Genomic DNA, 26,478 nt, shown 5'->3' on the forward strand with positions numbered 1-26,478 from the left:
AAGGAAAGCCTGAGACACTCAAAGCTGGAGTCACGCTTCATGACCGACGGGGGGGGGGGGGGGCGGGGGGGGCGGGGAGTTGAGTTGAGGAAAACCCTAGAATTAACGCGGTTGCCCTACCGACCTGCACACGCCGGGTCTAATTCCCTCTCCCTTGCCCCTCAAATCCAAGCAAAAACCAGGTATCCGCCTCAGAGCCCCGCCAGAGGCAGTTTAAAGTGGTGTTTTCCGTCCCCAATCCACCCCTCTCTTCATCTACCTGGAACAAAGGCCCTGACCCCACGGTCTTCGCCCCGACGGGTCCCACCGGGCAGCGGGGAGGTTGGACCAGTGAGTGGAGCCTAGAAACAGAGGCCTCACTTGCACACTGTGCGACAGATGCCCGAAGAAATTAAAATGTCCTGGAATGAAAAGCGCACAAAACACACACCAAAAGCCAGAACACACCACACCCATAGATTTCTGTGCATCCGGGACATAGGTACCACAGGTATGTACGCCTCCACCTGAGGTAGCAGGAGTGGTTGAGGGCGGACCCTGGATTCCATTTAGGTTGGAATTCTGGCTCCACAATTTCCTAGGTGATCCGGGGTAAGTGATTCAGTGTTCTGTGCCTCAGTTTCTTCCTCTGTCTAACGAGGATTAAAACTTGTCCACACCTGATAGGGTTAATCGTAAGTATTAAAGGAGATCACTTTTGTGGGGTGTTTAACCGGGTGCACGTGTCCCTGATATGCCAACTATTATGTATATATATGCAACATACACATCTTGATCATATGCATCTTGATTATAAAACAACCAAATGTATCTACATCCGGAACTGTCTTGAGCAGGAACTTCTAACTCCAAATTGGAAGAGACGTTTGCAGATGGGGCACGCACAAGTATAGGCAGGCGCACACCCGCTTAGACTTCTAACACCTGTAGTGCCTGGTCCCAGAATACAAACACCCCAAGAGTTACCCATAGGTAGGAACATATACGACTACGTACGTTAAGAGGCCAAGTCGCGTCTCCGCAGCCTCCCATATGCTTGCGAACAACCAGGCTCTCGGCTGGTCGTCTGAGGTCAAATTTGGAAACCAACGAGGCAGAAAGTTCGAGGCCGCTAAGCGTTTCAAGCCTCTTGCGGCGTCCAAAGGCGGCTGCTTGTCTGCTCGCTTAGGGGAAAGGTCAGACCCTAGGGTTTCATCCTTGGGTGGAATTTTTTAAAGGATCTACACCCCGGGAATTTCCCCACAAAGAAAGGATGGGTCCGGGGACAGCGCAGATCTTACACACACACATACGCACACACACGCACATAAACACACGCTTGCACACGCTCGGCTCCTTCGGGCCTGCCGGGACCCGGGAGGAGGGAGCGCAGGGTCGTGACCCCGCTCTGGCCGAGCGTGCCCTTCGGCCCCTGCAATTAGCGCCGGGAGGTCAGCAGGAACCCAGACGCCTTCACCCGTGGCTCAAAGCTCAGCAAAAGGCAAGCCCACCCCTCCCTGCCCGCCGATCTCAGACGCCGGGGCGCAGTCCGGCTGGGAGCCCACCTTCTGCAGGGGCGGAGGCGGGAGCTGGAGGGCTCGGCTAGCACCCGCACTTGTCACCTTAAATCTACATATCGCCAAGTCGCTGGGCCCCCGCAAGCCGCGGTAGCTGACCCCAGCTGGGGCCCTCACTGATTGCTGCTCCCGCGAACCCTGGCCTTTGTCCCTGTAGACGCAGCCAGATTACAAAATAAAAAATTCCAAAGTTATAAAGTAAGGAATGGGGCTTGCAGGGAAAGGGATGTTACATCCAGGGTAGATATCGAGGTGTGTATGTTGAGGAGAATGAAATTCTTTCTCTTGCCATCTATCCATCAGGAATTTAGATGCAGGGCAGGGTGGGGGGGGGGCTGCCGGAGATTCCTATACACAGCAGCAAGGTACTGGGGCCGAGGGAATAATGAGGGAAGGTCCCTTCCCTGAATTTCCTAACGTTCTTTGGAAATGCACGAGCTGGAAGGGCTGTTTTTCTCATCTGAGGCCCAAACAGGAGTGAAAGGGATATCCAGGAAAGAGACGACGGCTGCTTCTTCCGAGGCTGGGGCTGGGTAGGGGGAGAGCGCGGGCTGGGGGTGGCGGGGATAAGAAGGGGACCTAGGTGGAGCACCCAAATTCCTGAGCCCGGGAGGCTCTGGGGTGCCGGGCGAGCGGCGGCGACCGGGGCGCATTCGCGGATCAGACAGATAGGTGGCACTCGAAGCCCGGAAAAAAAAAAAAAAAAGGCCAAGGCGCCGGTCCGGAGTGGCCTCCGCGGCGTCCGCCGCCACCATAAAGCCTGCGGCGAGATTGCGACCGGCGCCAGGTGAGTAATAGGCTACGAAATCCAGAGAGATTGCGAGCGGTTCACCCCTGTCCATCAGCGCCACAGGAGTTACTCATTAACATCACTATATACAAATAAGATACACAGGAGATTAAAAAAGAAAAAAAAGACCAGCCTGTAGGAGAGGCCGGACACACACGTCTGAGCACCATTCCCGATTTAGGGGGTGGGGAGGGAAAGAGGTGAGCGAATCTGGATCGAGAAAAGCAAGCGTAGCTTTTCTTCCTTCTCTGAGGCTGAGCTATTTTCTCCACCACCTGGGACTGCACCTTCTGGGGGGCGCAGGCACTGCGCGCGATGGTGGGGATAAGAACCTGCCCTGTCTCAAGGCGCCTCTGAGCATACGGCGCGCGCCCTGGGGATCTTCGGGCCCTCCTGGGTGCAACCTCAAAGGTCCCCATACTCTTGGCTCAAGTCTTCCAAGCCTCCCCCCCCCCCGCCCTTATTATCTTCCCTCCCACCTCTGGAGAGGCTGTGGGGGTCTCCACGCACTTGGCCGAAAATGGAAGGGGCTTTGCCCGCCTCTCCAAAGATTTCCCTTTCGGTCCCCTTCCAAGTACTAGATGGAAGACCGGAGGGAGGTCCTCTTTGCCAGCCGTTCGGGCAGCTCGTAGGTGACAGCGACATGGGGCCGGGCTGGCGGGCTTTAGGGAGGGGGGAGGGAGGCAGCCGCCAGGCAGGCTCCGGCTGGGTCCTCACGTCACGGCCCCCAGGGCAAGAAAAGGCCGAAGGATTAACCCTCCAGAACCTTCCTGCCTCCCCCCACCCTAACACACACCTCTGAGAAGAGGCTGGGGGTGGGGAGGCTGAAGACCAAAAGACCGACACAGGCTTCACCATTTTTTATTGAATGTCTCTAAGATAAATTGAACTTCAAAAGGCAACTCCCCAAACTGCCTGGAGGCGGGTTGGAGGGGAGAAGTGAGGAGGGTGTTGGCCTCCAGGGTGACTTTTCTCCTGGAGAGGGTCAACTATGCGACCTGAAATTACCTTTCTCTTGCAAGGAAAAGTTCTCTCCTCCCTTGCTTGGCCCAGCTAAGTGTGCGCCGAGCGGGCCACGCTTCCCAAGCGCAACGTGGAGAAAGGATGCAGCCTCGTAGGGGAGCCTCGGGCCAGCCTGGTCCAACTGGGACAGCAGAGACTGCTGGGTTGGGGACGTAGTCTCGCCCATTTCTCCAAGAACCTGGTCTGGCCGCGCGCGGATTCTGTTAGCCTTTTCCCGCGCCCAACACTGGCGCAGGGAGATATTTTTTGCCTTGGATTCCCCCAGATCGATGTGGAAAGGGAGAGCAAGCTTAAAACGAAAACGTCCGCAGTCCTCGAATTTATTTTTGGCCGTATTCGTGTGGGAAAAGCTGGCTTAGGGAGCGGGGCAGGGCAGTCTTTTTCCATTAAAACTTAAGTATCCGAAATTCTAATCAGCCTCTCCCCTTCCGTGTCCCTTTTTGCTCCCAAATTTAACGGAAAAGTCATTTCAAATTGAAGCGGCTTCCCTGGCCTGAGTAAGGGACTTTTTGTTTTTAGCTTCCTAACTCCAGTGACAGTTCATCGCAGTTCACTGGGGGAGGTCTTAATTATTTAAGGGGGAAGGGAAGAGACGGAATCCCCTTCTTTCTTCACTCTTCACCTTCGCAAGTTTCCTAAAGAAAGCAATTAACGTGAGGCCCAAAGATATTTCAATAAAAATTTATTGAAATTTCAGTGATGTTTTTAGAGAGGGGGGGAAAAATACAGAAAACCAAAGAACTCATCAACAATTATAACACAAAATATACCTTCATGAATTTTTTTTCCTTCCAACCATCTCTCAAGCACCTGACTTTTGTACTGTGAATATCTCTCTGAGGCACTAAGTCAAAACACCATCGATATTAACAACAGCAAATTCCTCTTTGTTTTAAGGAAATCAGAGACCAGCAAATACAAATACAAAAGAAAAAAAAAATAGGAGAATCAAACCACCACCTCTGTGCTATCCCCAGTCCTCAGCAATGTTGGAATCACTCATGGGGAGTTCTATTTTAAGGAGCTGAAAGTGGAGCCTAGAAGTGGCACCCCCTCCCCAATTTTGGCTAAAAGAAGCAGTGGCATTTCTCCCTGCTCCTATTGGACATGTTTTAAAAATCGCTTTTTTTTTTTTTTTTTTGCAGGCAACTCTTCTCAAAGTGTGTGGTGTTGGTGCAGAAAGTGTGTTTTCTCATTTTAAAAGCGGGTCAGGCGACCTTGAAAGAAAACTGACTAAAGGGAAAACAGAAAAGCCTGACAGTGCGAATCCTATTTACAGAAGAGCTATGTACAATGTCAATAAATTAAAATTTAATTTCCGAGCATTCATATTCCACCTATTTACAAGAGTTATCAAATAATTACATAAATACTTTGTCTAATAGTCTCGCTTCTTCTTTATTATTTTTAAAACCTTGTTATTGCATATACAGGAAAGAGAACTGCTGAAGAGGGAAAACAGGACTCCAGCTACAGAGCTTTGATAAAATAAATTCATTGGTTGTTGTTTCCCCCATCTCCCCCTTTAAGTTCCCCCCCACCCCCACCCCACAAATTGGCTGGGGTTGCCAATTTGAGGGCTAAAAATTGGAGAAAGGAGGGTTAGGGTCATGGTGTTTTTCTCTCTAAAAGCAAGCATTCAAAATAAAAACCACAAACTACATTACCGTGGGAACATGCAAATAGAGGCCTATAGCGGCTCTTATAACATCACAAGAATAAGAAAAAGACACAGATTTCCTTAATATTGACTAAAAAAGGAGGGCAGGGGACCTCCCCCCCTCCCCAAGCAATGCTGTTCAGTAATTGATTTAGAACTGATAGGCAAGTCACAATAAACTTTTTAATCGCCACAAACAGAATCATGTTTATGTACTCATTTGTCCCCTCCCCCCCTTTTTAAAAAAATTTGTGTGTTTTTGTTTTTCACTTGACACAGCGGAGCAAAAACAGAAATCCACCCTGGAGGAGATGCTTTCCCACATCTTCCCCTCCTTCCCTGGTGGGCTTGGCTACCTTTTTCTCCCTGGCCACAGCTCCCAGCCTGCCTCCCTGGTTGCTGATCTGGACAGAAATGCTTTCACTCCCACCCCCAATAGCTCAACGAAACAGATGCTTCTGGGCCCCCCAAATGTGGGCCAGATCCAGGATGTACACCCGGGGCATAGACGACGCCAAGAGGACTGGGTTTCTCTCTCTCCCACATTCTCTCAAGGGAGTCCAACACCCCTTCTTAGACAGGCCTGCCAAGAGGAAGGGCTAAGCTCATGGCACCCCCGTGGTTTATTTTACATCCAACAAAGTGCACTGCGAACTTGACTGGACTGGAATGAAGAGACTTTTCTGGGGAGGGGCTTACGGGGACTCGCTGCGGGACCTGTCCGGCTTGGCTTCCAAGCCGCTGACCAATCGCTGGATACTCTGGAGCTCGCTGGTGGCCGCCTCCTTCTCCCCGCAGAGTTTGGGCGACAAGGACACGGAACTGGAGGACAGCGTGGAGGAGCGGCTGTTGAGTTCCGAGCCCGAGTCCACGGCCACCGAGGCCGGGCTGGCAGCCAGGGTGGCGGCTTTGCCGTCCAGGGGCCCTGCGGCCGCTGCCATGGACGGCAGGGCAGTGGTGAGCAGGCTGCTGCTGTCCGGCACCGGCACGGGGATGGAGTAGGGGCTGTAGCGCAGCCGCGGGCGCATGGTGTTCAGGTTGAGGAAGGGGTGGCGGTGCACGGAGCTGGAGGCCGCTGCGGAGGAGGCGGCAGCCGCTGCAGCCATGTAAGTGTAGGGGTAGGGGAACAGGCTTCCGAAAGGCGACATGGCTAGGCCCTGGGGAAGGAAGAGAAACGCAGGCCGCGAGTCAGCCGAGCAGGGGCAGCCGGTGGGGACGGGCCCACTGCTCCCACCGCCGCCCCCATCCCTTGAGCAAACATTAATCCCTCTCCCTTAATGGGAAGGGGGTGGCAGGGAGGCCTCAGACTTCCCTAGGTTCAAATGTTAGCCCTGTCATCCCAGGCCTAGCTACTTTCCCTGCCCTGGGCTTCAGCTTTCCTGTGGGGGGAGAGGAACCCACAGGGGATTAATTCATATACTTACTGAGGCCTTGGGATATTGAATGAGCTTTGTCACTGTTGGTAGATGCTCTTGAGGCAATTTTGACTCATAGCAACCCCCTGTGACAGAACAGAACTGCCCCATATGGTCTTTCTGCCAGAGCCACTAGGTAGATTCGAACTAGCCAATCTTTCAATTAGCAGCCAGGCACTTATAGGCTTCATGCCATACTTGGCCCCAGGCCTGTTAAAAATTCTCACACAAGCGTGAGTTACTGTACCTGTTAAACAGAGCTACAGATTTAGATTTGGTCTACCCCACAAGGGTGGCTGAGGGGAAACCAGAGGACCTAAGTTATTTGACATAAATTATTTTTTCATTCTTGCTCTCCCCTCACCTCAATTCTAGAAGTTTCTCAAACGAAAAAAACCCAGGAGCGATCTTATGGAAAGGACAAACGGGCTGGGGTGGGGAATAAAAGGGTGTTTGCTACAAAGAACAACAAAGAAATCACCTAGCCTGGTATGCTTGTGTTACATGTGGAGAAACTGAGGCAAGCCTCAGGGGTGCAGGAAGTCACTCAGGTAATTAAGTGGCAGAAGCAGTATTTCAAATTCAAGGATCATGGCCGGGGCTAGTTCTCTCTCCGGTAGTGCTTCTTGGCCTGAACACCCCCTGGCCCACCTATCACCTACCCACCTACAACAGGGTCTCCAAGGGAAGCCAGCAGAGGAGATTGAAGAAATTGAGAAAGGCCAGAAGCCAGCTCTTTCCTCAGGGCACCCCCCCGCCCCCAGCCTCCCCGTCCCTCCAGGGGTAAGCAAGATCCTGCCTCTTGGCTCAGAAAAGGGAAACGAATGTGCTCAGACAAAACAAAAGGCAAGAGGCAAGAGCCTGCTGCAGCCCGCAGAGCCTCCTCACCAGGTTCAGAGTGTTCGCAGCGGCCTCCAACTCATCCCAGCCACCCTCGTCCCCAGTGTCCCAACACAGCTGTCAGCCCTACACAGGCAGCTAGGCCTGCCCCAGCCCTGCCTGTTTCTCTCCTTTGACACTTCCCACATGTGCACAAATCCTTAACCCTTTGGAGAATAGACTGGCCTACTGGGGGAGGGGAGAGGAAAAAGCTATGAATTAGGTGGAAAGGTTGGAAGACTCAACCCCATCCAAGAAGTCACTCCCCCCCCCCCCCCCCCCCCCCGCCTCCTTTTCTTGTCTGATTCCTGGGGGAGGGCTGGGTAGGAGACACTTAGGAGACCTTTCAGCTCAGAAGTTCAAACAAACCTTGGAATGGGCCCTGGTGTCTGAATGCCTGGAGTTGTCTGAGCCCCACCACCCACCAGCTGAACGACCTTGGGCAAGTTACCCAACATCTCTGGGCCTCTGTACAGTGGAGGCGGGGGAGCAGTAGAGAAAGAGGAGGAGGGGAGGACGGTTCAAATACCTGAGAAGCCAGGACATGTTGCTGGAGGTGGAAGGGCAGGGTGGCTGCGGACGCTCCCGACAGTCCCTGTGCTGCGGCAGCGGAGGCCATGGCTGTGGAATCCAGGCCCGAGACTCCGGTGGAGGCCCCGGACACGGTGGCCAGCAGGGGCCCCATGCCGGCAGCCATGCTGGAGAAGGCGCCCCCCATGGCGAACTGGCCAGGGTGCAGGAAGAGCGGGTGCCCGTTGAAGAACTGCTGGCCCGCCAGGCTGGGGGCGAAGCCAAGCCCCGGCAGAGGGCCCTGGCCCAAGTGCGCGGCGGCCGCGTCGGTCTGCACGGTGAGTGGCGCGAAGGCCTCCTTGCCCGGCACCGCGCGCGCCTCCTCGGCCTTTGCCGTCACCGCGCCCTCACGCCCCGGGCTCCGGCGCTCCTCCGCGCCCAGGCCACGGGTGCTGGACGAGATGGTAGCCGGGCTGTGGCGCGAATCGGGCGACGCCTTGTCCAGCCGCCCGCCGTCCCGGGGCCGGCCGCCGGGCTCGGCAGCGAAGAGGTGCGCCTTGGCTGCCGGACTGCCCTTGTCGCGGCACGGCTCTTCCGACGTGGTGGTGGAAATCTTGGCTGCGTCGCAGGCCTCCGGGCCGTGCTCCTCTTTGCTTTCAGCCTCGGCGTCGCTCTCGCCCTCGCTGGGACACAGATCTACCATCGAAGGGGGAAAGAGTGAGGCAGGAGGACATTTAGCTTCAGTCTGGGCCAGTGGGACTCCAGTTCCCTTTGAATCCCAGCTCTGGCCACTTACTAGCTGTGTAACTCCCAAGGAGCTCCTTAACCTCTCGCTACACCTCAGTTTTCTCATCTGCAAAATGGGAGTGATGATATCTCCCAACTTTGCTGGGAGGATTCAATAAGCTAATAATGCATTTAAAGTATTTGGGTAGAGCTGACCCCCACTCCCCCAAGTCCTCAATCACTAGGTCTTTTTGTTACAATGGATTTTTTTTAAACAAGCTTGTATTGAGGTCCTGCTGTGGTGGGCCCTGCCTATAGGTGCATTTTCTCATTTCACTGCAAATTCATTAAAAAAAAATTAAACAAAAAACTAGCTTACTCTAAATCCACTTCAGAAACCCACTCCAGGTACTTAGAAAGTCTTTGTTCAGTGAGTGATGCGGCTCTGCACCTTCCACCTATTTGTGAATTATTTCTGAAGGATTTGTTTGACCAGAACCCTGACATCTAAATCCGTAATTGCAGAAATGGGCACCTCTCCCTCCAGTGCACACACTCAATGGAACCTTCCCTGTGGTTGCCTCGTCACTGCAGACAGAGATGGGTGATGGGCCCATCGCTCACTGCCAGGAGACAACCACAGATACCTTTTTTTTTTTTTGCCTTCACCACACCCTCTGTGGGTGTCCTATCAGCCAAAAGAGAAAAGGGGATGCTCTTTGATGTTCAAAGCTTAAATGGATTGAAGACATAAAGGACTCTTCATTTTATTTCACTTAAAAACAAGTTTCTTCTGTTGAGAGATAGTGTGTGTCTTTCCAAATAGAGAGTGCTCGCTCTTTAAACACAGGAAACCAGCTGGGGATTTGAACCATCTCACCCCCTCCCCACCCACCCCCAACTCAGATCTACCTTCCTCACCCCGCCAAACAGGTCAATTGTGGCTCTCCAGCTAGATGTTTTCTTGGCCACCTGTTCCAGGTGGCAGAGAATCCCCTCACCGCCCTGTCTCCCTCAGTCCAATACACTTTAACCTTGAGTTCAAAAATAGCCAAAAAGTCAGTTGCTTAGTTGATGAGAGAGAGATAGTCCAGGCACATTTCAAAATTGTTCCCAGAGAGAGAATATACAGACACACCCCTTACCCAGCCAAATCAAGGCGGGGAAAGTGGTTCTGAGTTCTCTTTGTACTAGCTTAGGGAGGGCAACACACATTATCACCCTCATTGATTTGGCTCCTGTTTATGGAACTGCTACAAGAGTTAGCTTTTGAAGGGCCAAGTCCCCTAGCTGGTGTCACCCACCACCCCTTCAACTCCTCCCAGGCCATTAGGACCTGCAGGTGACCAGGCTCACCTTTGAGATTTGATGTCCCCACTGTGGAGACTGCAGGGGACGAGGACTGAGCGAAGCAGTTGAAGGCAGCCTGCTCACTGGAGGACTCATCTGAGGTCCCATTCTCCTTCTTGTGCCTTTCATCAAACACCCTCATGGACTGAAGAGTCAGCTGTTTTCTGTGGCAAAACCCCACACCATTGTTACGCTTCCCCTCTTGGTTTTCCTCCCTGGTTTCCCAAAGAGGCATACACACAAGTCACCCTGCCTGCCACCCACTGACACCGCCACTTCTCTGAATTGCTTGCCTCAGGCCAGCCACACTGACCCAACCATTGTCCCTGATCCACACAGGACAGGGTAGAAGACTGTGCAATGGGAGGACAGAGAAAAGAACGCGGCTTTGGTTGCACTGATCCAAAATCAGGGTTTCATTAAGGAGGTGGCATTTAATTGAGCTGTGAAATCATCTTTAAAAGCAAGAAAGGAGGTTGGAGCTGGCAAGAGACAGCTGAGCTGCCAGCCTTACAGAGGGAGGGGAACTGGGTTCCCAACTCTGAGAATAACGTCTGTCCCCAGCCTACCTAACTCCTGAATGGTTGCTAAGATTGCAAGGAAGTGGTTATTTCATGGTGCACTTGACTGTAATCGCTTCACCAACACATTAATCAGAGTAAAAATCTAGTTAGATTTTAGAAGCAACTCTGTAATGCTCACCTCCCCCGCAGGGGATAGGTTAAAAATCTGGATGATTTTAGAAATTCTCGGAAGGATAAGGAGGGGGAGAACTTCTTTCATATACTCTTCAGCTGTCTCCATAATGCAAAATGATCCGTAGACACATCAAGGAGAAAGCCATAGATTTCTCAAGGGGCCTCAGTTCTGTCTGGTGGCATTTGGAAGACAAGATTGCAAAAATTCCAGGGCATTTTGTGAATGGCCTGGTCCTTTTTCTGGGACCTGCCCAGGATGAATTGAAATTAATTAGGAATTAATAAACCTCTTTATATAATCTGTTATCCCTGAGATTTTCTTCCAGAAACAGCTGTGGTCTGGGCTAGTTAATTTCCTTAAGGACAACACGTAAACCACCCAAAGCCCAAACCCATTGCCGTTGAGTCGATTATTGAAATCGGTAAGCTGTTGGCAGGAGAGAAATAAATTATATCTACCCACCTTCCTCACCCCACTTCTAGCACTTTAAACTTGGGGCCTGACAAAAGAGGGATTTTTTTCTAAGCCATCTGGCAAATGAATGTCTCAACTCACCTTTTTTCTCTCCTGCCATTTCCAGTGTCCCGGAAACCTTTTGCAAAAGGGTTGTTGTCTATTTTTAACTGAGTTATCTAGAAAAGGAGACACAGGGAAAAACAGACATTAGCCTTATTTTCCACAATGTTTTGGGGGTGTTTCCTCCAATCTAACAGTCTCCTAGAAATTTGACTGGCAACAAAAGTCACACGCATCCACCAAGTCCCAGGTTGAAAGAGAAAGGAAGAGGTGACGGACATATAGTTTGCAGGGGGCCGAGAGAAAAATCAAAGAAAATTCTACAACTGCTTGTGTCTCCCAGAGAAGGCCAAACCAGAGATCTGAGGGAGAAATTACCCAGCCTGGAAATGCCTCATTTTTTTTTTCTTTGGGCAGACGACAGCTTGAGTTTGACATGGAAAAGTTGTTGAACAGGACAACCTGTAGATCTGAAAATTATGCTTTCGTTTTGATTTTTTATCCAGTGCGATTAATCATAACCTACATTATGGTGTACTCCCTGCCCTCAAACATGCACGCACGCGTGCATACACACACACACGCCGATCTTTTCCCTGAATCTAATAAAATAATTTATGGGGTTTCACTACGCTTGCTTTTTTTTTTTTTTTTGGCTTGGGCGAGGGAGGGTTTGAAGAATTACAATATTGACAAGTACAGATTAAAAAAGGACAGAATGACCACAGGACACATTTGTTTTCGTTTATATGTCCTTGCCACCGCCATGAAGTGGAGTCGACCAGTGGCCTCTGCCTGTGATCAAAAAAGTTCCATTTATTACTGTATTAACAACTCAGTTTTGCAGGATTCTGGGTCCTGAGGGAGAATGCACTTGGCACACTGAGGGAAAAAAAAAACGCTGTAGTATGTAATCTCTCCAATCTGTTACCTTTGGGGGGGAAAATTATGTACGCAGAGTTCCCCTGAGGTAGAAAAAGGGCCCCTCCATTGGGTTCTTGTTCTTGGAGTGAAATGCTGTGTGCAAACGTTCAGATTTGCATTCGGCAGGCAAAGAGGTCAGGCTTAGTCCCTAGGCTACAGAAACATAGTTGGGACACCCCCATTAGCCGTCCACAGAGGACTCACCAATGGTGAGAGTGAGCAAAAATGCAGTGCTGTGGGGTGAGCTGGGCTCTCACTGGGGTCCAGCCTTCAGAAGTTGAAGAGCTGGGGGTCCTCAGTCCCCCGTCCCACTCCCGTAACTGCCACATTGGGGACTGGTGAATCAGCTGCAAGGGTCATTTTCTCTATGTCTCTGGACTGCGTGGCCATGACCTTCAGGCCACCATAACCCTAGATCCCAGGGGCTGCCTGCCGGCCCCATTTGGGAATGGGCCTAATCCCTAGCCTCAGGCCCAACGGAGAAAAAACTTCAGATGAAGTGGTCCCTTTGGCTACCTCCTCTCAAAAGCCTCCAACAACTGGATTAGCATGACCCTGTGATCAGGGTAGGTTTTTCCAACCCCCCCCCCCCAAACACACACACACAAATCATAAAAAACACAGCAGCATAAAAGGTAATAAAAACCAGACCAGCTACTCAGGATTTCTGGCTAGGGGAGAAAAGCTGGTCTCCACTAGGATTCTCCTCCCAGAATTCCCAAATGGCTTGGGCTTGAAGTCTTGAGCCCATTCATTTGGAACTTGACTTCTTGATAGTTCTTCTTGAAAGGGACATTAAATGAACTTCAAAACAAACAGGACAAAGGAGGGGGGCGGGGGGGCGCAGCACAAGTGACAACAGTTATAAGGGTTAGTTTGGCTTTTTTTTTTTTTTTTACCCATTATTGGAGTCCTCGCTGGTCAATAGTTTTTTTCCTGCCTGAGAAGGGCCAGCAGCCCCTGCCCCAAAAGCCCTACGAAGGGTCAAATCGCAAAAGAAAACCCAGACTTCCATCCCAGCTGTCTCATAACTTCCTCATCCTTACCCAAAGCAGCTGAAAGGAGAGGCGAAATAGCAACATTAAAAAGAAAAGCCACTTTGGTTACCTTATCATTCTGGTAGGCAGTCACAGCAATGAATTCGGTTTCTGGGAACAAGTATGTCCGAAATGTACTATAAGGAAGCTTCAAGATGTCATTGGCTCTTACAATGTGGAATCGGGGCTGGTATTTGTGCATGGAGTTCAATATAGTCTGCAGGGACAGGGAAGGACAGAAAAACACATAAAAAGAGGATTTAGCAGGACAAAAGGGATCTTAGGACCCCTGCCAAGCTGACATCTTCCCCACCGCAGGGTACCAAGGTTGGACCGAGCCCACCTCCTTGGGGTACCTCCTTGGGTACATTTCGCTCCACAGATGTTATCTTCTGGAGAATTCAAATTGCTTCTCAATTTCCAAAGGGTCCCCCCACCACCACCCTCACCATCTGAGGTTCATTGATACCTTGAACCCTAGCCTACCTGAGTACCAAAACTATAATTCCCCTGCCACGTTGCGTGATCACTTGGGAAGGCCAAAGTCTTAAAAGATAGAGAAAAACATGCATTTTAATTTACAAAATGATTCAGTACTTTAAGCGCCCACTAATTGACGAGCCCAATCCACTTAAAGGCCCCTGAAAGGCTGAACTCTAGAGAGGAATATTTATGCCTTAATCAAATCAAGGCTGCAAATGCAATTCCTGCCCGCTGAAGATATTTCCGCTCCATTCATGTCTTCCTGGGTCTAATCTTTCTGCTTATTCCCCACTTATCACTTTGTTTGTTTTATTGAAATGTTGGGGAGGGGTAAGGGAAAGGGCAAAAGGTCCCTTGCCTTACTGTTCCAAGCAAACCAAGTTTGCCAGACACTTCTAAGGACTCTACCACTGAACCTAACACACACAAGAGCACACGCATAATTCTTATACCCACGATCCGAGTCTCTCAATTCTAGTCAACCTGACTTAAACCTAAGTCCAATTCTTTTGTCATTGTTGTTTTTAATACCAGAAAACCAAACTTCTAAAAACTCATTCACACCCTTTAACCAAGGTAGTCAAGGTTCGGAAGCTGAAAACTCTCCCAAGAAATAATATGGCTGGTTTCGAAATCGCAGCATAATATTTTAAAACAAATCCATTAGGAAATCCATTATGAAACTGATTTGAAAGTTGAACGATTTGTTTTTAAATTCACTAGCAGGTCAGGAATTTGCCAAGGACCTGCAATGACTGTAGAATGGGGGCCGGTAAGTTTTCTTGCCCCCCTCGCTTTTGGAGCGCCAGGCCTTCCATTATCCAAAGAGAAACACCCCGCAATTGCTTCTCTCGCTCTATTGCAAAGCAAGCGACTTTGCTACACTTAGGAATAGAAAGCAAGGGAGCAGAAACTCCGTGATTTTAGAGGGAATTGGGGCGCACTACCGTGGCTGGAGGGCAGAAACAGGAAATTTTACTGCAGGGAACAATGAAACTTACAAATCCATGTTTGTCCGAAATGTTGTTGGTGAGTTTCAGTTTGTGGAAAGTGACGACTTTGGACATCCACTGTTCCCCGGTGGCGGGGCTGTCCGGGTGAATGTACATTCTCTTTGGCATTTCAGGGTCAGCCTTGCCTGCCACCATCCACCGAGAATTGTGAAATTTATATCGACAGTCATCAGCAGCTATAATGTCCATCAATAAAATATATTTGGCTTTTTTATCCAGCCCAGAACATCTCACTTTAAACGGAGGAAACATTCGCCTACAGTTGGAGAAAAGAAAAAAAGAGTAAAAAAAAAAAAATCACTTCAAACCCCAGATTTGTATCCTAAAATATTTAAACCAAGTGGAAAACTTTCTTTGGTGAGGAAGGAGTTGAGCTTGTATTTTTTAAGTATAGGACAACTGGGTTGCAACATTGTTCCCTTCTACACTCCTTTTAAAGGCCTGAGATTCAAAGCAAGTAAATTAGGGCACTGCATTTTTCTGCCTCTTCTAATAAGGTTTTTCAAAAACTTTTTCTCTGGATGATTTTATAGATTGTCCTTCTTTGCATGGACATTCTTGCCCACCTCTTTTTCTGTAGGTGTCTAGTTCTACACAGCCTAGAGTAGGATTTAGCACAGTGGCTAGAATTTTCTGCCAACCATTGATGAGAAAATGTTCAACTTAGCAAGGGGAGAAAACGTCAAGCTCCACGCCTCCCTGCTGGGGAACAGCAGTCCCGCTGCTAGCGAAATGAAACTAACTGCCTTTCAGTGAGTTCTCAACACAAATTTTGTAGACTGGGGCTTACTCCGGGGCCTGATAACCCATCTGCCCGGCACGCTGCTAACCACATTCCCGGACTCCCCAGGCCTGCCCCACACTGCAAGATTGTGCCACCAAATCGCCATTTACTTCATCCGAGTGCTGGTATTCTGTACTCTTGACTTAAAAGGAAACCCTTTGTGGGGAAATTGACAAAATAGCTTCTGGATTTGAGGAGGATTTTCTGCCAAATTTGTCCTCATTTAGCATGAAAGGAGACAGACCTGAAGACGTCAAGAGGGGGATTTTATTTTTGTTCTTTCAACTGTATGCCTTTCTAGATTCCAATGCCATAAAAAGAAAAATCAGCGATTTTGAATGACTGTCGTAGGCTCTTTTATTCCAGGAAAGTCTCAGACAGGCAGGGACATATAAACATTATATAAAACCCGGCTTATAATATCCCTACACAAAAAGAGCAGTGTGTATCTCTCCACCGGCTCCTTAGGTCTGCAAACATAACGTTAATTATCCAAAATTGCCTGCTGAACTCTCCCTCGGCTTGTGGACACCTGAAGTGGTGTGAGCAAACAGACTCAGACACCCTTAAGGTTTCTCCTCTGCCCCGTCCTCAGGGCCCCTCCAGACCCAGAAACCAGGCTGAAGGGCAGAAAGGGCGGGGGACAAGTGCCAGGCCTCCCACTACCACACAAAAGAAAAGGCCTTTCAGGTTTTTTTCTTCTTCTTCTTCTTCTTTGCAAGATAAAAATGAAACACACAAAACCCCACCCCCAACAAAGAAAGAAGGCTGTTCCAAAAAGGTTGAAGAGTGAACTTCCTGCAGTGGGGTGGTTTTCTTGCTTCCTGCAAAAAATGTCTCTGCTCCTCTAAAAAAAAAATCCTGTTCTGCAGGGAACCCAGGACCAAAACCTATGCAGCACAAACCGCCAGCTGCAGATGCCCAGGTAAGCTGAAATCTCCTGCGGCTGGGGCAGGGCCTGAGTCTCTGTACCCAGTTCTAGGGAAACTAAGTTTTCATCCAAGCCCTAGTAACTGGCAAACCCACTATTCTGGGAGGAGAAAAATAAAGGGAGGAAAAACCGCCAACAGCTTTGGAGAGGGGCCCCGGTGGCTTGCTTACCTTCCCGACTTGGTAATCACCATCTCGGTGCCCCGCTTGTGGAATTGATCCCAAAGTTCTTTAGCCTCCAGGTGCACCTTGGGGTCGTCCTCCACCTCCTCTTCGGGCTCCATGGTCTTCAGAGGCCTCAGATGCGCCTGTGGCCCCAGGGATGAGAAAGGGATGCCGGTCTCGGCTGCCCCCACCAATTGATCCATGATCGGCTTGGCCAGGGCGCCCGGGAGCGAAAGCGCGGCGGCACCGTTGGGAGGCAGAGTCAGCGCGGGGAAGAAGGGCGGCTGGTGACCCAGTACGGCGCTCATGGCGAAGTCCGGCGCCCGGTGAGGTAGGAACGGATGGTAAGCCATGCTTGTCCCAGGAATGACCGGATCTCTCATGGAGAGGCTCATCCACTCCAGGCGGGGCGCTGGGCTCCAGCCGGGGACAAGTCCGCAGCTGCTGCTTTTTTTTTTTTTTTCTCCCTTAACAGCAGCACATACTTAAAAAAAAAAATGGAGGAAATAACAACTAAAGCACCTCAAAGGGAGGGGGGAGAGTGTCTTTTGGGGGGAGAGAGGACTGCCCCTTTTAAAGATTGCAAGGCGAGAAATCAGGAGACATAGTCGCTTGGGGGACTGTCCTTGTACCCTGCGTTTTTAAAAAGCCGCTCCTGGAAGTCGACCTAGCAGGGACTCGACTCGCGCCCGAGCTCTGCAGTTCAGCTCGAAATAGACACGCCAGCCCTTAGTCCCCGGAATCTCTCCCCAGCGCCCAGGTTCTTTGTTGCAAATGCGAGCGAATCTCCTAGAAGACTTTTTACCTTTTCTTCTTCTTCTTCCCCCGCCCCCTACCTCTTTTCTTTTCCCTGGTTCTCGCTAGAGGCGTCTGCCGTTGCGCTAGCCAGGGCTTTAACTCGAAGCAAGAGAGCGGAAAAAACTCTCTTTCCTTCGCAAAGAAAGAAAAATCAGATTTAAACGCCCTCTCCCAGCTCTATCGAAACTTGAACGGCACTGTGGCTTCGGTTCGCTCTTCTCCTCCTTCCTCGGCCCGGAGCTCCGGAGAGTGTCTCGGTTGCAATCCGAATCCTGCTGTGCTCTGCTCCCCGTGCCACTCTTCCTTGTCCTAAAACGTGAGCGAATTCACTTCCTAAATCTGCGTCCAGGCGCGTAGGGCAGGGAGGATCCAGGGGGGCAAAATGGCAAGGAGAAGAGGGAGCGCGAGAAGGAGAGGAAGAGGGAGCGCGAGGAGAGGGAGGGCGTGAGGGAGGGCGCGAGAGCAAGCAAGGGAGCGAGCGAGAGCTGCTCTCCACCCTCCTCGCCTCTACAATTCCCCGGGCGTCTGCTCGGCGGCTCTAGAAGGTCGGGCTCTGCTGTGGGCTGCGGGGAGCCGGAGGCCTCTTGATTGGCTCTTTGACGCTTTCGGACCAATTGTGTGGCTGCATAGGCGTGGTTTTCACAGGTCGAGTGCTGGGGGATAGAGCCGAGTTATAAAAAGAAGGTGTCGGAAACTGTAACGTCGCTGCGCCGCATCGGTACTACTGCCTGTCCTGTGAATATGTCAACATGATCAGAGGGAGGGCGGGGAGCCACTGGGGAGCGCGCGAGCACACAGAGTCGCCTCTAGGTGGCTTATCGAGAGATCACCGCAGCCCCTGAGCTTGCTCGGTCGGCCCACATCTGAAATGCCTCAGTCGTCCCGCCCGGAATCAAGGGGGGAGGCAGGGCTAGGGAGGAGCGAGCCAGCCAGCCGGCGGCGAGAGCAGGGCGGAGAGCGCGCCCCGGCGCCGGGCAGGGGCGCTCGCCTCCCGCGCGCTCGGCTCCCCTCTGCGCTTCTCTCGGCGGCTCTCTCTCTTCCCCCGGCCCCAGCCAAGCTGGGCGGGCGGCGGAGCCTCTTGCGAGCTGCCATTCGGCCGCTCGGCGCAACAAAAGCCGGCGGCGGAGAGGCAAGCGCCGAGACGCCGGGCTTGCCCGCTCTGCAGCTCCACGTGGAGCCAAGCTCCGCCAGGCGGCGGCTGAAGGGCTGCCGAGCTTTGGGGATCCTCGGTGTCGGCCTCCCCTCTATCTGCGCTCGCGGACACGCGAGCACACGAATGCGACCGGACCTGGGCACACGCGTGTGGGCGCTCCCTCTCTCCCCTGCCTCACCCGCAGCGGTGCCTGGAGACCCCAACGCCCCCGGCGCATCTGTACGCGATCACGCTCCAGCACACTAGGACCGAGCCACACGCCGAGAAACACGTACACGCCAACACTTACACAGCCTGCTCCACCGGCCCTGTGTGCGCACTCCGGGAGGCAGCCTCCGGGGTTTTGTGAAATGCGTTTAGCAGCCCTTTTAGCTGGCTTGGACGCGGGCTCCCCGTATTCCACCTGGATGTGTTGAGGGGGGTTGTAGAGGGATGATGATTGAGGATCTGGACAAAGTAAAAAGCGAAGGACTGAGTTCGAGGCCTGTCCCCGCCTAGCCTCTGCCCTCACCTCCGCGGCCCACTCTGTGCGAGGCTGCTCGTCCTAGGAGGTGGGCGAGCTGGGAGGGGGAGGTGCGCCGGCAGCCTTGTCTCTTCTCCAGGCATCGCACTTATCTCCCGGTGCCTCAGTTGTTTCTTCACCCGAGGACTTATCTCGGCAGAAGTCGGGGGCGCATTTGTAAAACAAACCGTGAAACGCCCCCAACCCAGAGTCGAGGTGACTGGTTCCAGTTCAGGTAGGGTGGGGGCCGCAGCGAGGGCGGAGGGGAAGACGGGAACCGATCATACTGATCAGACCTGTCGCGGATTTGGTCCCTCTGTTACCGCAGCTCCTTGCTCAGGTCAGGGGAGCCCCTAAACCCATAGGTCTCGCCGTTGCGGGGCAGTGGGTTGGGCCGTCGTAGCTTAGACCGAGGGAAATCTGTGTAGGATCGTCTTTTACCTTGAGTTGAGAATGCCCTCGGTTGAAAAGGGAAGGAGAAAGGGTTGATGGGGGGGCGTTAAGAGCCCCAATGCTTTCGATGTGTGTGTGTCTGTCTGTGAAATGCAAGAAACAAAGCAGTTTGGTACATTTTGCAGTGTGTATTTTTTTATCCCCTGAGTCCCCGGACCCCGGACTCCGAAGTGGGGGCAAGTGGAGGGTGAATATAATTCCATTGTGGGCTAACCGCGCCGAGATAGGGGCGGAACTGGTGAGGCGACTAGCTTTTCCAGCTTCGCATTTTTGACGCACATGCTTAAGAGCGCTTGGCGCCAGCGCGGAGAATTCCCTGAAGTCACCAGAGAGAATAAAGTGGTTCTGCGAACTCTGTCTGGCTCGCCATCCCTCTCCCCTTTCTTTCCCTTTCGGTCTCTCTGTCTCTGGTCTGCCCTCTCTTTCTCCCTGCCGGTGGTTGAGAGAGAGAGAAGAAAGGGGCGGTGGGGGCCCAGAGTGGTGGCTTGGTTGAAAGCAACTCACAAGGTTCCCTCCCGCGTCCCCGTGCACTGGATCCTGAAGGGTGCGAGAAGCCACGGAGTTCACTGCTGGGTTTCCCGAGTCTCTGGTGGCAAAAAGCACCCCCTCCCCACATTTCTCTGGGCCTGGGGCCACTTCGTTGCTTTGTGGAGCGGCCCAGACTCCTTGCGATATGGCTCTGCGTGCACTGGCGGGCCAATGTGGGCCTGACCTCTTCGTGTGTAAGAAAAATAATTCTCTGCACCCACTCGGTGCCCCAAGCGTCCAGGTGCTTGGGAGAGCGGGACATTGCCACCCGTCTGTCCACTCTCCCGCCTCTGTTGGGCTTTGGAAATAAAAGGGGAGTTTGCTGATTTCACTTGTAAATATCTCCACTCGCCTTTGGCTCTGCGGAGGATGGAGCGTGGCGTTTGCCCTTCACATGCCCCCTCCGTCAATTGGCTGTTTTTGCCTGTAGCTCTAACCTAACCCTGGGGTCATCCCACTTCGCCCCCCAGACTCCTACCCGCACTCTAGCGAGCATCGGACTGGGGAAGAGGAAAGTTTGCGGGGTTCTACCTCGAAAATGTCGACATCTTGCTAATGGTCTGCAAACTTCCGCCAATTATGACTGACCTCCCAGACGCGGCCCCAGGAGGCTCATATTATGCAGGGAGGCCGCTGTAATCTGGGATCAAAAGCAGGAAGGTGCGAACTCCTCTTTGTCTCTGCGTGGCCGCCGCGCCCCCCTCCCGGTGGGTGATAAACCCACTCTGGCGCCGACCGTGCGCTGGGTGATTAATTTGCGAACAAACAAAAGGGGCCTGGTGGCCACCGCTTTCAGGTTAAACATTGGCCAGCATGGTCCGAGGACTTGGGCCAGGCCTGGCCTCGAGAGAACCCACAGAGCTAGTGCGCCCCTGTCTGGGCTTTCGGCTCTAGCAGGGGTCTGTGCGTGGTGGTCTCTTTGCAGACCTCTTGGATTTCCGTTCCCTCCGCCTTATGCTCAACAAAAGCCGTGGAGGAAACCTCGACTGCGCCTGCCCTCAGGGTCTGAGGAGCCTTAGGGTGGAAGAAGGGGACCAAATTATGGGTCAGGCAGGATGCTCAGGCCTCCTGGTGTCTCCCAAATATTCCCCCAGCTTTTGCAAAAAAAAAACTTTTCCCTTAATGGTAGGCCCAGGTTTTTTTTTTTTGTTTGTTTGTTTGTTTAATTAAAAAAAAAATCTGTAGATCAGCAGTGGCTGTGACTTTTATGGTAGGGTGTTGTGTGTATAGAGGTGTGTGTTAAGGATGGGGAGGGGACAGCAGGGTCTCAGAATAAAGTTTATATGTGAACACAACAACAAGGAAACACACCAGCTAACTCTAGCCAAGGCCACAGCCAGTGAAGAAGCTGGCCTTTCCCAAGAACGCTGGCAAAGTCTCTAGGAGAGTGACATTTTTCCCTACAGCAAGGCCAGCATCCAACCATAAGGGGGACAAAACGACCCTTTGGTGACCGAATGTTGTTTATCTGAAGTTAACAAAAAAGAGGGGAGGAAGGGGAGAGGATGGTGGGGGGGGCGGGGTCGTTTACTTTGGAGAATTTGCTGTAAATACTCTCTTCAGCGTGTGTGAGGTCTGATGGGAGACTGTTACACGCTTATTCTCTCTTCAACTTTCACCCCGTTTGCTGCTGAGCCTTTTGCGATCCAAGGTGTCGCTACATTGGGGACTCTGTTGACACAAGGGCATCCATATTTCTCCCGGGGTCTGGGGCCTGATTAAGAAGTTTCTTACGCGGGTCAGTCAGTGTATAAACTTTTGGGGCGGGTGGCTTTCTGGCCTTCTGGCAGTTTAGCAATGGCTTCCCCCCCGCCCCGTTCTGATCCCAGCTTTGAAACTTTCTAGGTGCCGGCGTTCAGTGTCTTCTCTTCCGTGCTCAATTTCTCCAACTGAGGACTTGATTTTTTTTTTTTTTTAATTGCTGAGACAAGGGGAACAGCTCCCTCAGGGTGCCTGGTTTACTTCTTTTCTGGATTCCTCCGGCAAAATGCCAATAGCACACCAGCTGCTCCCCCCCATCACTCCTGTGCTACCCCAAACTCTAACTCTCCTCCAGGCAGTTCTAAACTCAATGGAGGACCCCTTTGTAGACCTGGGAGACTTGTTTTTCCTCTTGGAGCCCAGCACTCCCATCCCCTGCCCCTCCAGTCTTGCTTTAAGAGCTTAGTTCTTCCCAGGTCAGAAGGCTACTTGCTGGTCAGTCTGTGCTTCAGAGAAGGTGGGCTTCCCCACACTTGCTCAGGCCAGGGGCAGGCACAGGCTCTTGGTTGGACAAGGCATGGCACCCACAATCGGTTTCCTTTCCCCTTTCTCTTTTCTGTTTCCCTCTCTCTCCTTCTATTCAACTGGGGAGTCTGCGAATATAGGTCTAGGGTCTTTCTTCCTCTGTCTTCTTCAAATTTCTCTTCTCTCCCTTGCATCTTTCTGGTTCTTGGTTTTTATTTGCCCTTCTCAGCTGTCTCTGTGTCTAGCCCCCAGCCTCTGGCTTGTTTTGCTGTTCTTTTTAGTTTTGATTTAGTCGTTTCTCAATTCTTCTTCCCTCTCCTCCCTCTCTACTTTCACTGTCTTTCTTGATTCCCTGTGAATTCTCTCCTGTCTGACTCGGTCCCCCTGGATTTACCCTTCTTTCTCTCCCTCATCTGTTCCAGAACCCTGGCAGCCTGGAGAACCTTTTCCCTGGGGCTCAAGCAAACACCTTCACCTCAATTCCTCGGCCAGGAAGAGAAAATGTTCTGAGAGAAAGAGTTGGGCTCACTTGTCTAGGTTTGAAGTTTCACCTTCTCTTGGCATCCACAGTCACCCTTTCCCCAGACTTGGCCCCCATCCCTGCTCCCAATGGTCAGATCTCTGTCACCCTCCAGGGTAAGAGCTCAAGGTGAGGGACTACATGTCCAGGCCCCTAAGCCCCCGCTTCTGGTTTCTGTCTTGCCCCAGCAGCACTGGGCTTTCCTGTAACACACGTTTCTCTGTCCTCTGACAGCCCTCTAAATTATTGATCAGGGCAATTCAGTGCAAGTCTGAAGCGTGTGTGTGTGTGTGTGTGTGTGTGTGTGTCCCTGTGAGAGAGACAGCAGATTATAAAAATTGTCTGTCTTGGGGGAGCAGTGTCTTTAGTCTAGAAGCACACCTTGGGGCCAGGTGGTTTAGGCTTTTCGTGGGTCATCACTCCTTATACACGTAATCCTTGCTTATCATACCTCCTTTTCATGTAAATATGTTTTTGGCAGAAGCGAATTGAAAAGATTTCACCCTCCATATTATTCTTATTAGCACCTCGCTTTCATCAAGGCTGATCGTCCTGCAAATGGCAAATTTGTACACAGCTAGTGATTGAGATCTGTTGGAAGGGAAACGGGAGGGAGGGCAGAATGAAGAAAGCGAGTATGTCTGGGGAGGGTGCCCTTTATACATCTGCAAAGGTTTTCTTCCTCTCTCTCAGGAAAAGGAACTAATTGTGGTTTCCTAATTTCAAGCCAATCTACATCTTCAATGCTCTCTTTGTGTGTGTGTTTTACCCAATTACTTAAAAAAAAAAAAAAGATAACGCAATGGACGTTCCTTAGTCCGGCAGAAATGAGTTCACAAGGAAGGGGCCAAGAATTTCCCCTCTCATCTTATCTAACCCAGAATCAGCGAGATGCAGGCCAGAGCTGACTTTTGCCCCAGGCACTTCTGACCACCCAACACCTTTCTTCCTTCAACATCCTCTTTCCAGATTTGCAATCCCAGACAGGTAAGGGTTCCTAAGATTTGTGCCCGGAATTTGGCTTTGGGGTGGGGGTGGGGGTCAGAATATTTTGAAAGGGAAGAGGAAAAAAATATAACTATACCCTCTCCAATGCCTATCTGTAGATTGAGGGGACATTTGGACCAGAGACTTTGCTTTTGTGGTTTGCTGCTGTTTGAGCCTTTCATGATTATTGGTGTGGTTGTTAGATGCTGGGAGCATGGGGCCAGTGAGATCTGGCCTCGGGGGAGGATACAGGGCAGGGGGGACAGAGAGACCTGTAAGTGAGAGGGCATGGCAAATTAAATGGTCGCTACTGTCAGGAAGGTTGACAGGCCAAAGAAAGATCGGCTCTTCCCAATCTCCTGAACTAACTGTCCCTTCGTTGCCAGGGACACGTTTTCTCAATTTGAGCAGAATATCCATTACTATTTCCCGTACTGGGTTTCCATTAAAAAGGGTGAGAGCAGAGAGGGAAAGCAGGAGAAAAATGTGATACAGCTATCAGCCCAAAGGTTGGGTGCTTCTTTTTCCTCTGCCTTCTTCCCATTTCCTTCTTGTACCTTTGCTGCTGGTCAGCCAGCGAGCTCACCTGTGCCCCCAAAGTTAGAGAAGAGAGGGAAGGAGATAACACCCTTAGCAACCTTTTCATACCCAGAGGGAAGCCCCCAAAAGACATAGTTACCCCTGGGGTTGCTAATCCTTCCAGAAAGAGTTTACCTTCCTTTGGTGGACATGTATGAGCATTCGAAGGGTTCCACATTTTACACTGAAAACTGGTAAAACCCATCCTCCCTGGCACATCCCTCTGAAAGACAGACCCTTCAATGCAGTTCAACTTTTGCTGTTCTAGGACACAAGGTGGTGAGGGGGTGATTTCACCTGCTTCTCTGGGCTGGCTGGCAGGTTGGGGACTGGGAAGCCTGCAGCCAAGGCCCAGAAGCAAGTTCCGGATCCAGGACTCTGACTCCAGGCCCCAGCCGCCTCTGAGCAGCTGCCCAAAGCCAGCCACGCAGACTCTCCAGCTAAACTAGCTTCTCCCAGATTTGGACCCAAGCTCCCTCTCTACCCCCTACCTCTTCTGTGATCACTGACCCTGCACCCGGGCCACCCAGATTCTGGAAGGAGGGGTAGCTGCGACTCTGTGTCAGTCTTAATTATCTGACAGTCTGGATAGCTCCCCCACCCCCAACATGTCTGTAAAAGAAACTAGAGGCCTCAACACTGTGACTTTATTTTAAATCGGGGATTGTCCTCTTCAAACAATGCATCACAAAGTCCTGCATATTTTTAAATACGCCAAGTCTTGTGGCATACCCAGGGAGCGATGGGGTGACTTTCGGAACTGTTCTCTCTTTGTGGTCTGAGCTAGTTTCTCGGGTGAAGGTTTTGGGTTCCAAGATCCCAGAAGCCCTTAAAAGTTTCCAGCTTAGGCTTGGAATACAGGAGGACTAGGGATATCTTTCTCTTTCTCTCTCTCTCTTTTTTTCAAATTTATCTTTTAGAGGAGGGAGAGAAAGGGAAGCAGAGACACGCACATACATAGAATGTTTGGAATTGTGAGAGCGCTTTTCCTAAGGGTTGCTTTTGCTGACGCCCAGGCCGGGATTCATTTCATCTCCGAGCCAAACACTAAAAATTCTTCCGGCAGGCCGAAAGGAACGGCCTTCCCAGAGCGAGGAACCTGCCCTCGCCTTCCCTCGCAGCGTCTTTTCCTCCTCTCCCTTGGGAAAGGAAAACCTGGCGCTCCAGGAAGGAGTGGGGGCGCACGGCGGCCCAAGGCGCCCCGCAAGGCCCACTTGGCGAGGGGCTCCGCCCCGGGGGGCTTCGCCTACTCTGCCCCCTTACCCCCTTTCCAAATCCGGAAGCTGGACGTGCCTCGGTGCCGGGCCAGGCCTGGCCGAGCGCGGACCCGGAGCAGGGCGCTGGCTGCCTGGGATTACACTCGCATCCGGGAGTGGGCACGGGGCTCCGAGCTCGCCCCAAACAGCGCACCGGCCCGCGGGAGTGAAAGCGGGCCTCCGACAACCTGGCCTTGTCCGGGCCTCGGTCGCGACAAGGTCCCCACCGGCCCGGGAACCGGCGAGCCAAGGGCACTGGTTCCCTGCGCTGGTTACCTGCCTTCGCTCTACAGTTACCGGGGCGGGGCGAGGCGGGCGCCTGGAGTGGGAATGAAGAAAGTGCCGCCGACCCAGTCCACCCGGCTGAGGTCTGTCTTCGCTTTGAGAACGAAAACTGAGATTGCAACCAGCTTCTTGAGCGCAGAAATTCAGATAGAAACTCCCTAGAACATTCTAGAGCCCCCACTTTGCCCACCGTAGTTCGACTTGTCTCTTTTAGCTGCACTGATTCCTACCCACCCCCCAGCCACCTCCAGCCTCTTCGGTTGCAATGGACATATTGGGGGGTGGATGGCGAAGACCCTAGCTAGGGAGAAGAGGTGACCAAAAAATGAATGAGCAATGGAGCACTCATTTCTCCATCCCAAAGTGATGGAAGAAGCATTTGTAAGGAGAAAGCCTCCCGGGAGGGAAACTAGCTGCAGAGAAAAGCAAGCTCAGCCGGAGGAGGAATCTTCCAAACAGGGAGGGTGGGGTGGAGGGAGCGTTCTCCTCTTCCACCGCTGGGGTGTGTTTTTACATGTTTTCTTAGCAGCGAGTTCTGTAAACAGGTCAGCCCAACGCTGTCAGCCCAGGGAGTTTGGGGCTGTTTCTGGGGTCGAGTGTAGGCGCCCCCCTTTCCCACTCGCGCCCCCCAAGCCAAACGCGCAGCGGGCAGGGGTAGGGTGGGGAGAGGTACGCTGCCTCCCACTTCTGACTTCCAAGGGTACATTTGCTTTTGAAATGGCTCCTCTTGT

At 51.9% G+C, this 26,478-nt stretch overlaps 1 protein-coding gene and 1 long non-coding RNA gene across 4 annotated transcripts in view; one reads left to right on the top strand and one right to left on the bottom strand.

Moving 5' to 3' along the window:
- Window positions 1-5,639: 5,639 nt before the first annotated feature.
- TBX3 (T-box transcription factor 3) lies at window positions 5,640-18,051 on the bottom strand. Of its 2 annotated transcripts, XM_049865090.1 has the most exons (8): window positions 16,467-18,051; window positions 14,570-14,837; window positions 13,572-13,631; window positions 13,156-13,302; window positions 11,164-11,240; window positions 9,916-10,073; window positions 7,853-8,529; window positions 5,640-6,186 (listed from the first exon to the last, which is right to left on the bottom strand). In XM_049865090.1, exons 1-8 carry the CDS (start codon window positions 16,853-16,855, stop codon window positions 5,725-5,727), a joined length of 2,238 nt encoding a protein of 745 aa, XP_049721047.1. In that variant the 5' UTR covers window positions 16,856-18,051; the 3' UTR covers window positions 5,640-5,724. The 2 variants fall into 2 exon arrangements, with proteins under 2 accessions (XP_049721047.1, XP_049721048.1); XM_049865091.1 differs by lacking the exon at window positions 13,572-13,631 and having other exon boundaries at window positions 16,467-17,836.
- Window positions 16,161-26,478, top strand: part of LOC126065307 (uncharacterized) — a 386,754-nt gene continuing 376,436 nt past the window's right edge. For both annotated transcript variants that reach the window (XR_007514823.1, XR_007514822.1), the window contains exon 1: window positions 16,161-16,290. This is a non-coding gene — a long non-coding RNA (uncharacterized LOC126065307). The remainder of the gene's footprint in view (window positions 16,291-26,478) is intronic.

Source organism: Elephas maximus, chromosome 22, assembly GCF_024166365.1.
Source record: "Elephas maximus indicus isolate mEleMax1 chromosome 22, mEleMax1 primary haplotype, whole genome shotgun sequence".
NCBI classification, from domain to species: Eukaryota; Metazoa; Chordata; class Mammalia; order Proboscidea; family Elephantidae; genus Elephas; species Elephas maximus.

Coding starts and splice junctions, on each gene's coding strand:
- TBX3 (XM_049865090.1), bottom strand. CDS start 16,855: ATGAGCCTCTCCATGAGAGATCCGGTCATTCCTGGGACAAGCATGGCT. Junction 13,632..14,569: donor TTTCGGACAAACATGGATTT/GTAAGTTTCATT, acceptor CTATCTTTTAAG/ACTTTGGCCTTCCCAAGTGA. Junction 10,074..11,163: donor AATGGCAGGAGAGAAAAAAG/GTGAGTTGAGAC, acceptor GTTTTGCCACAG/AAAACAGCTGACTCTTCAGT.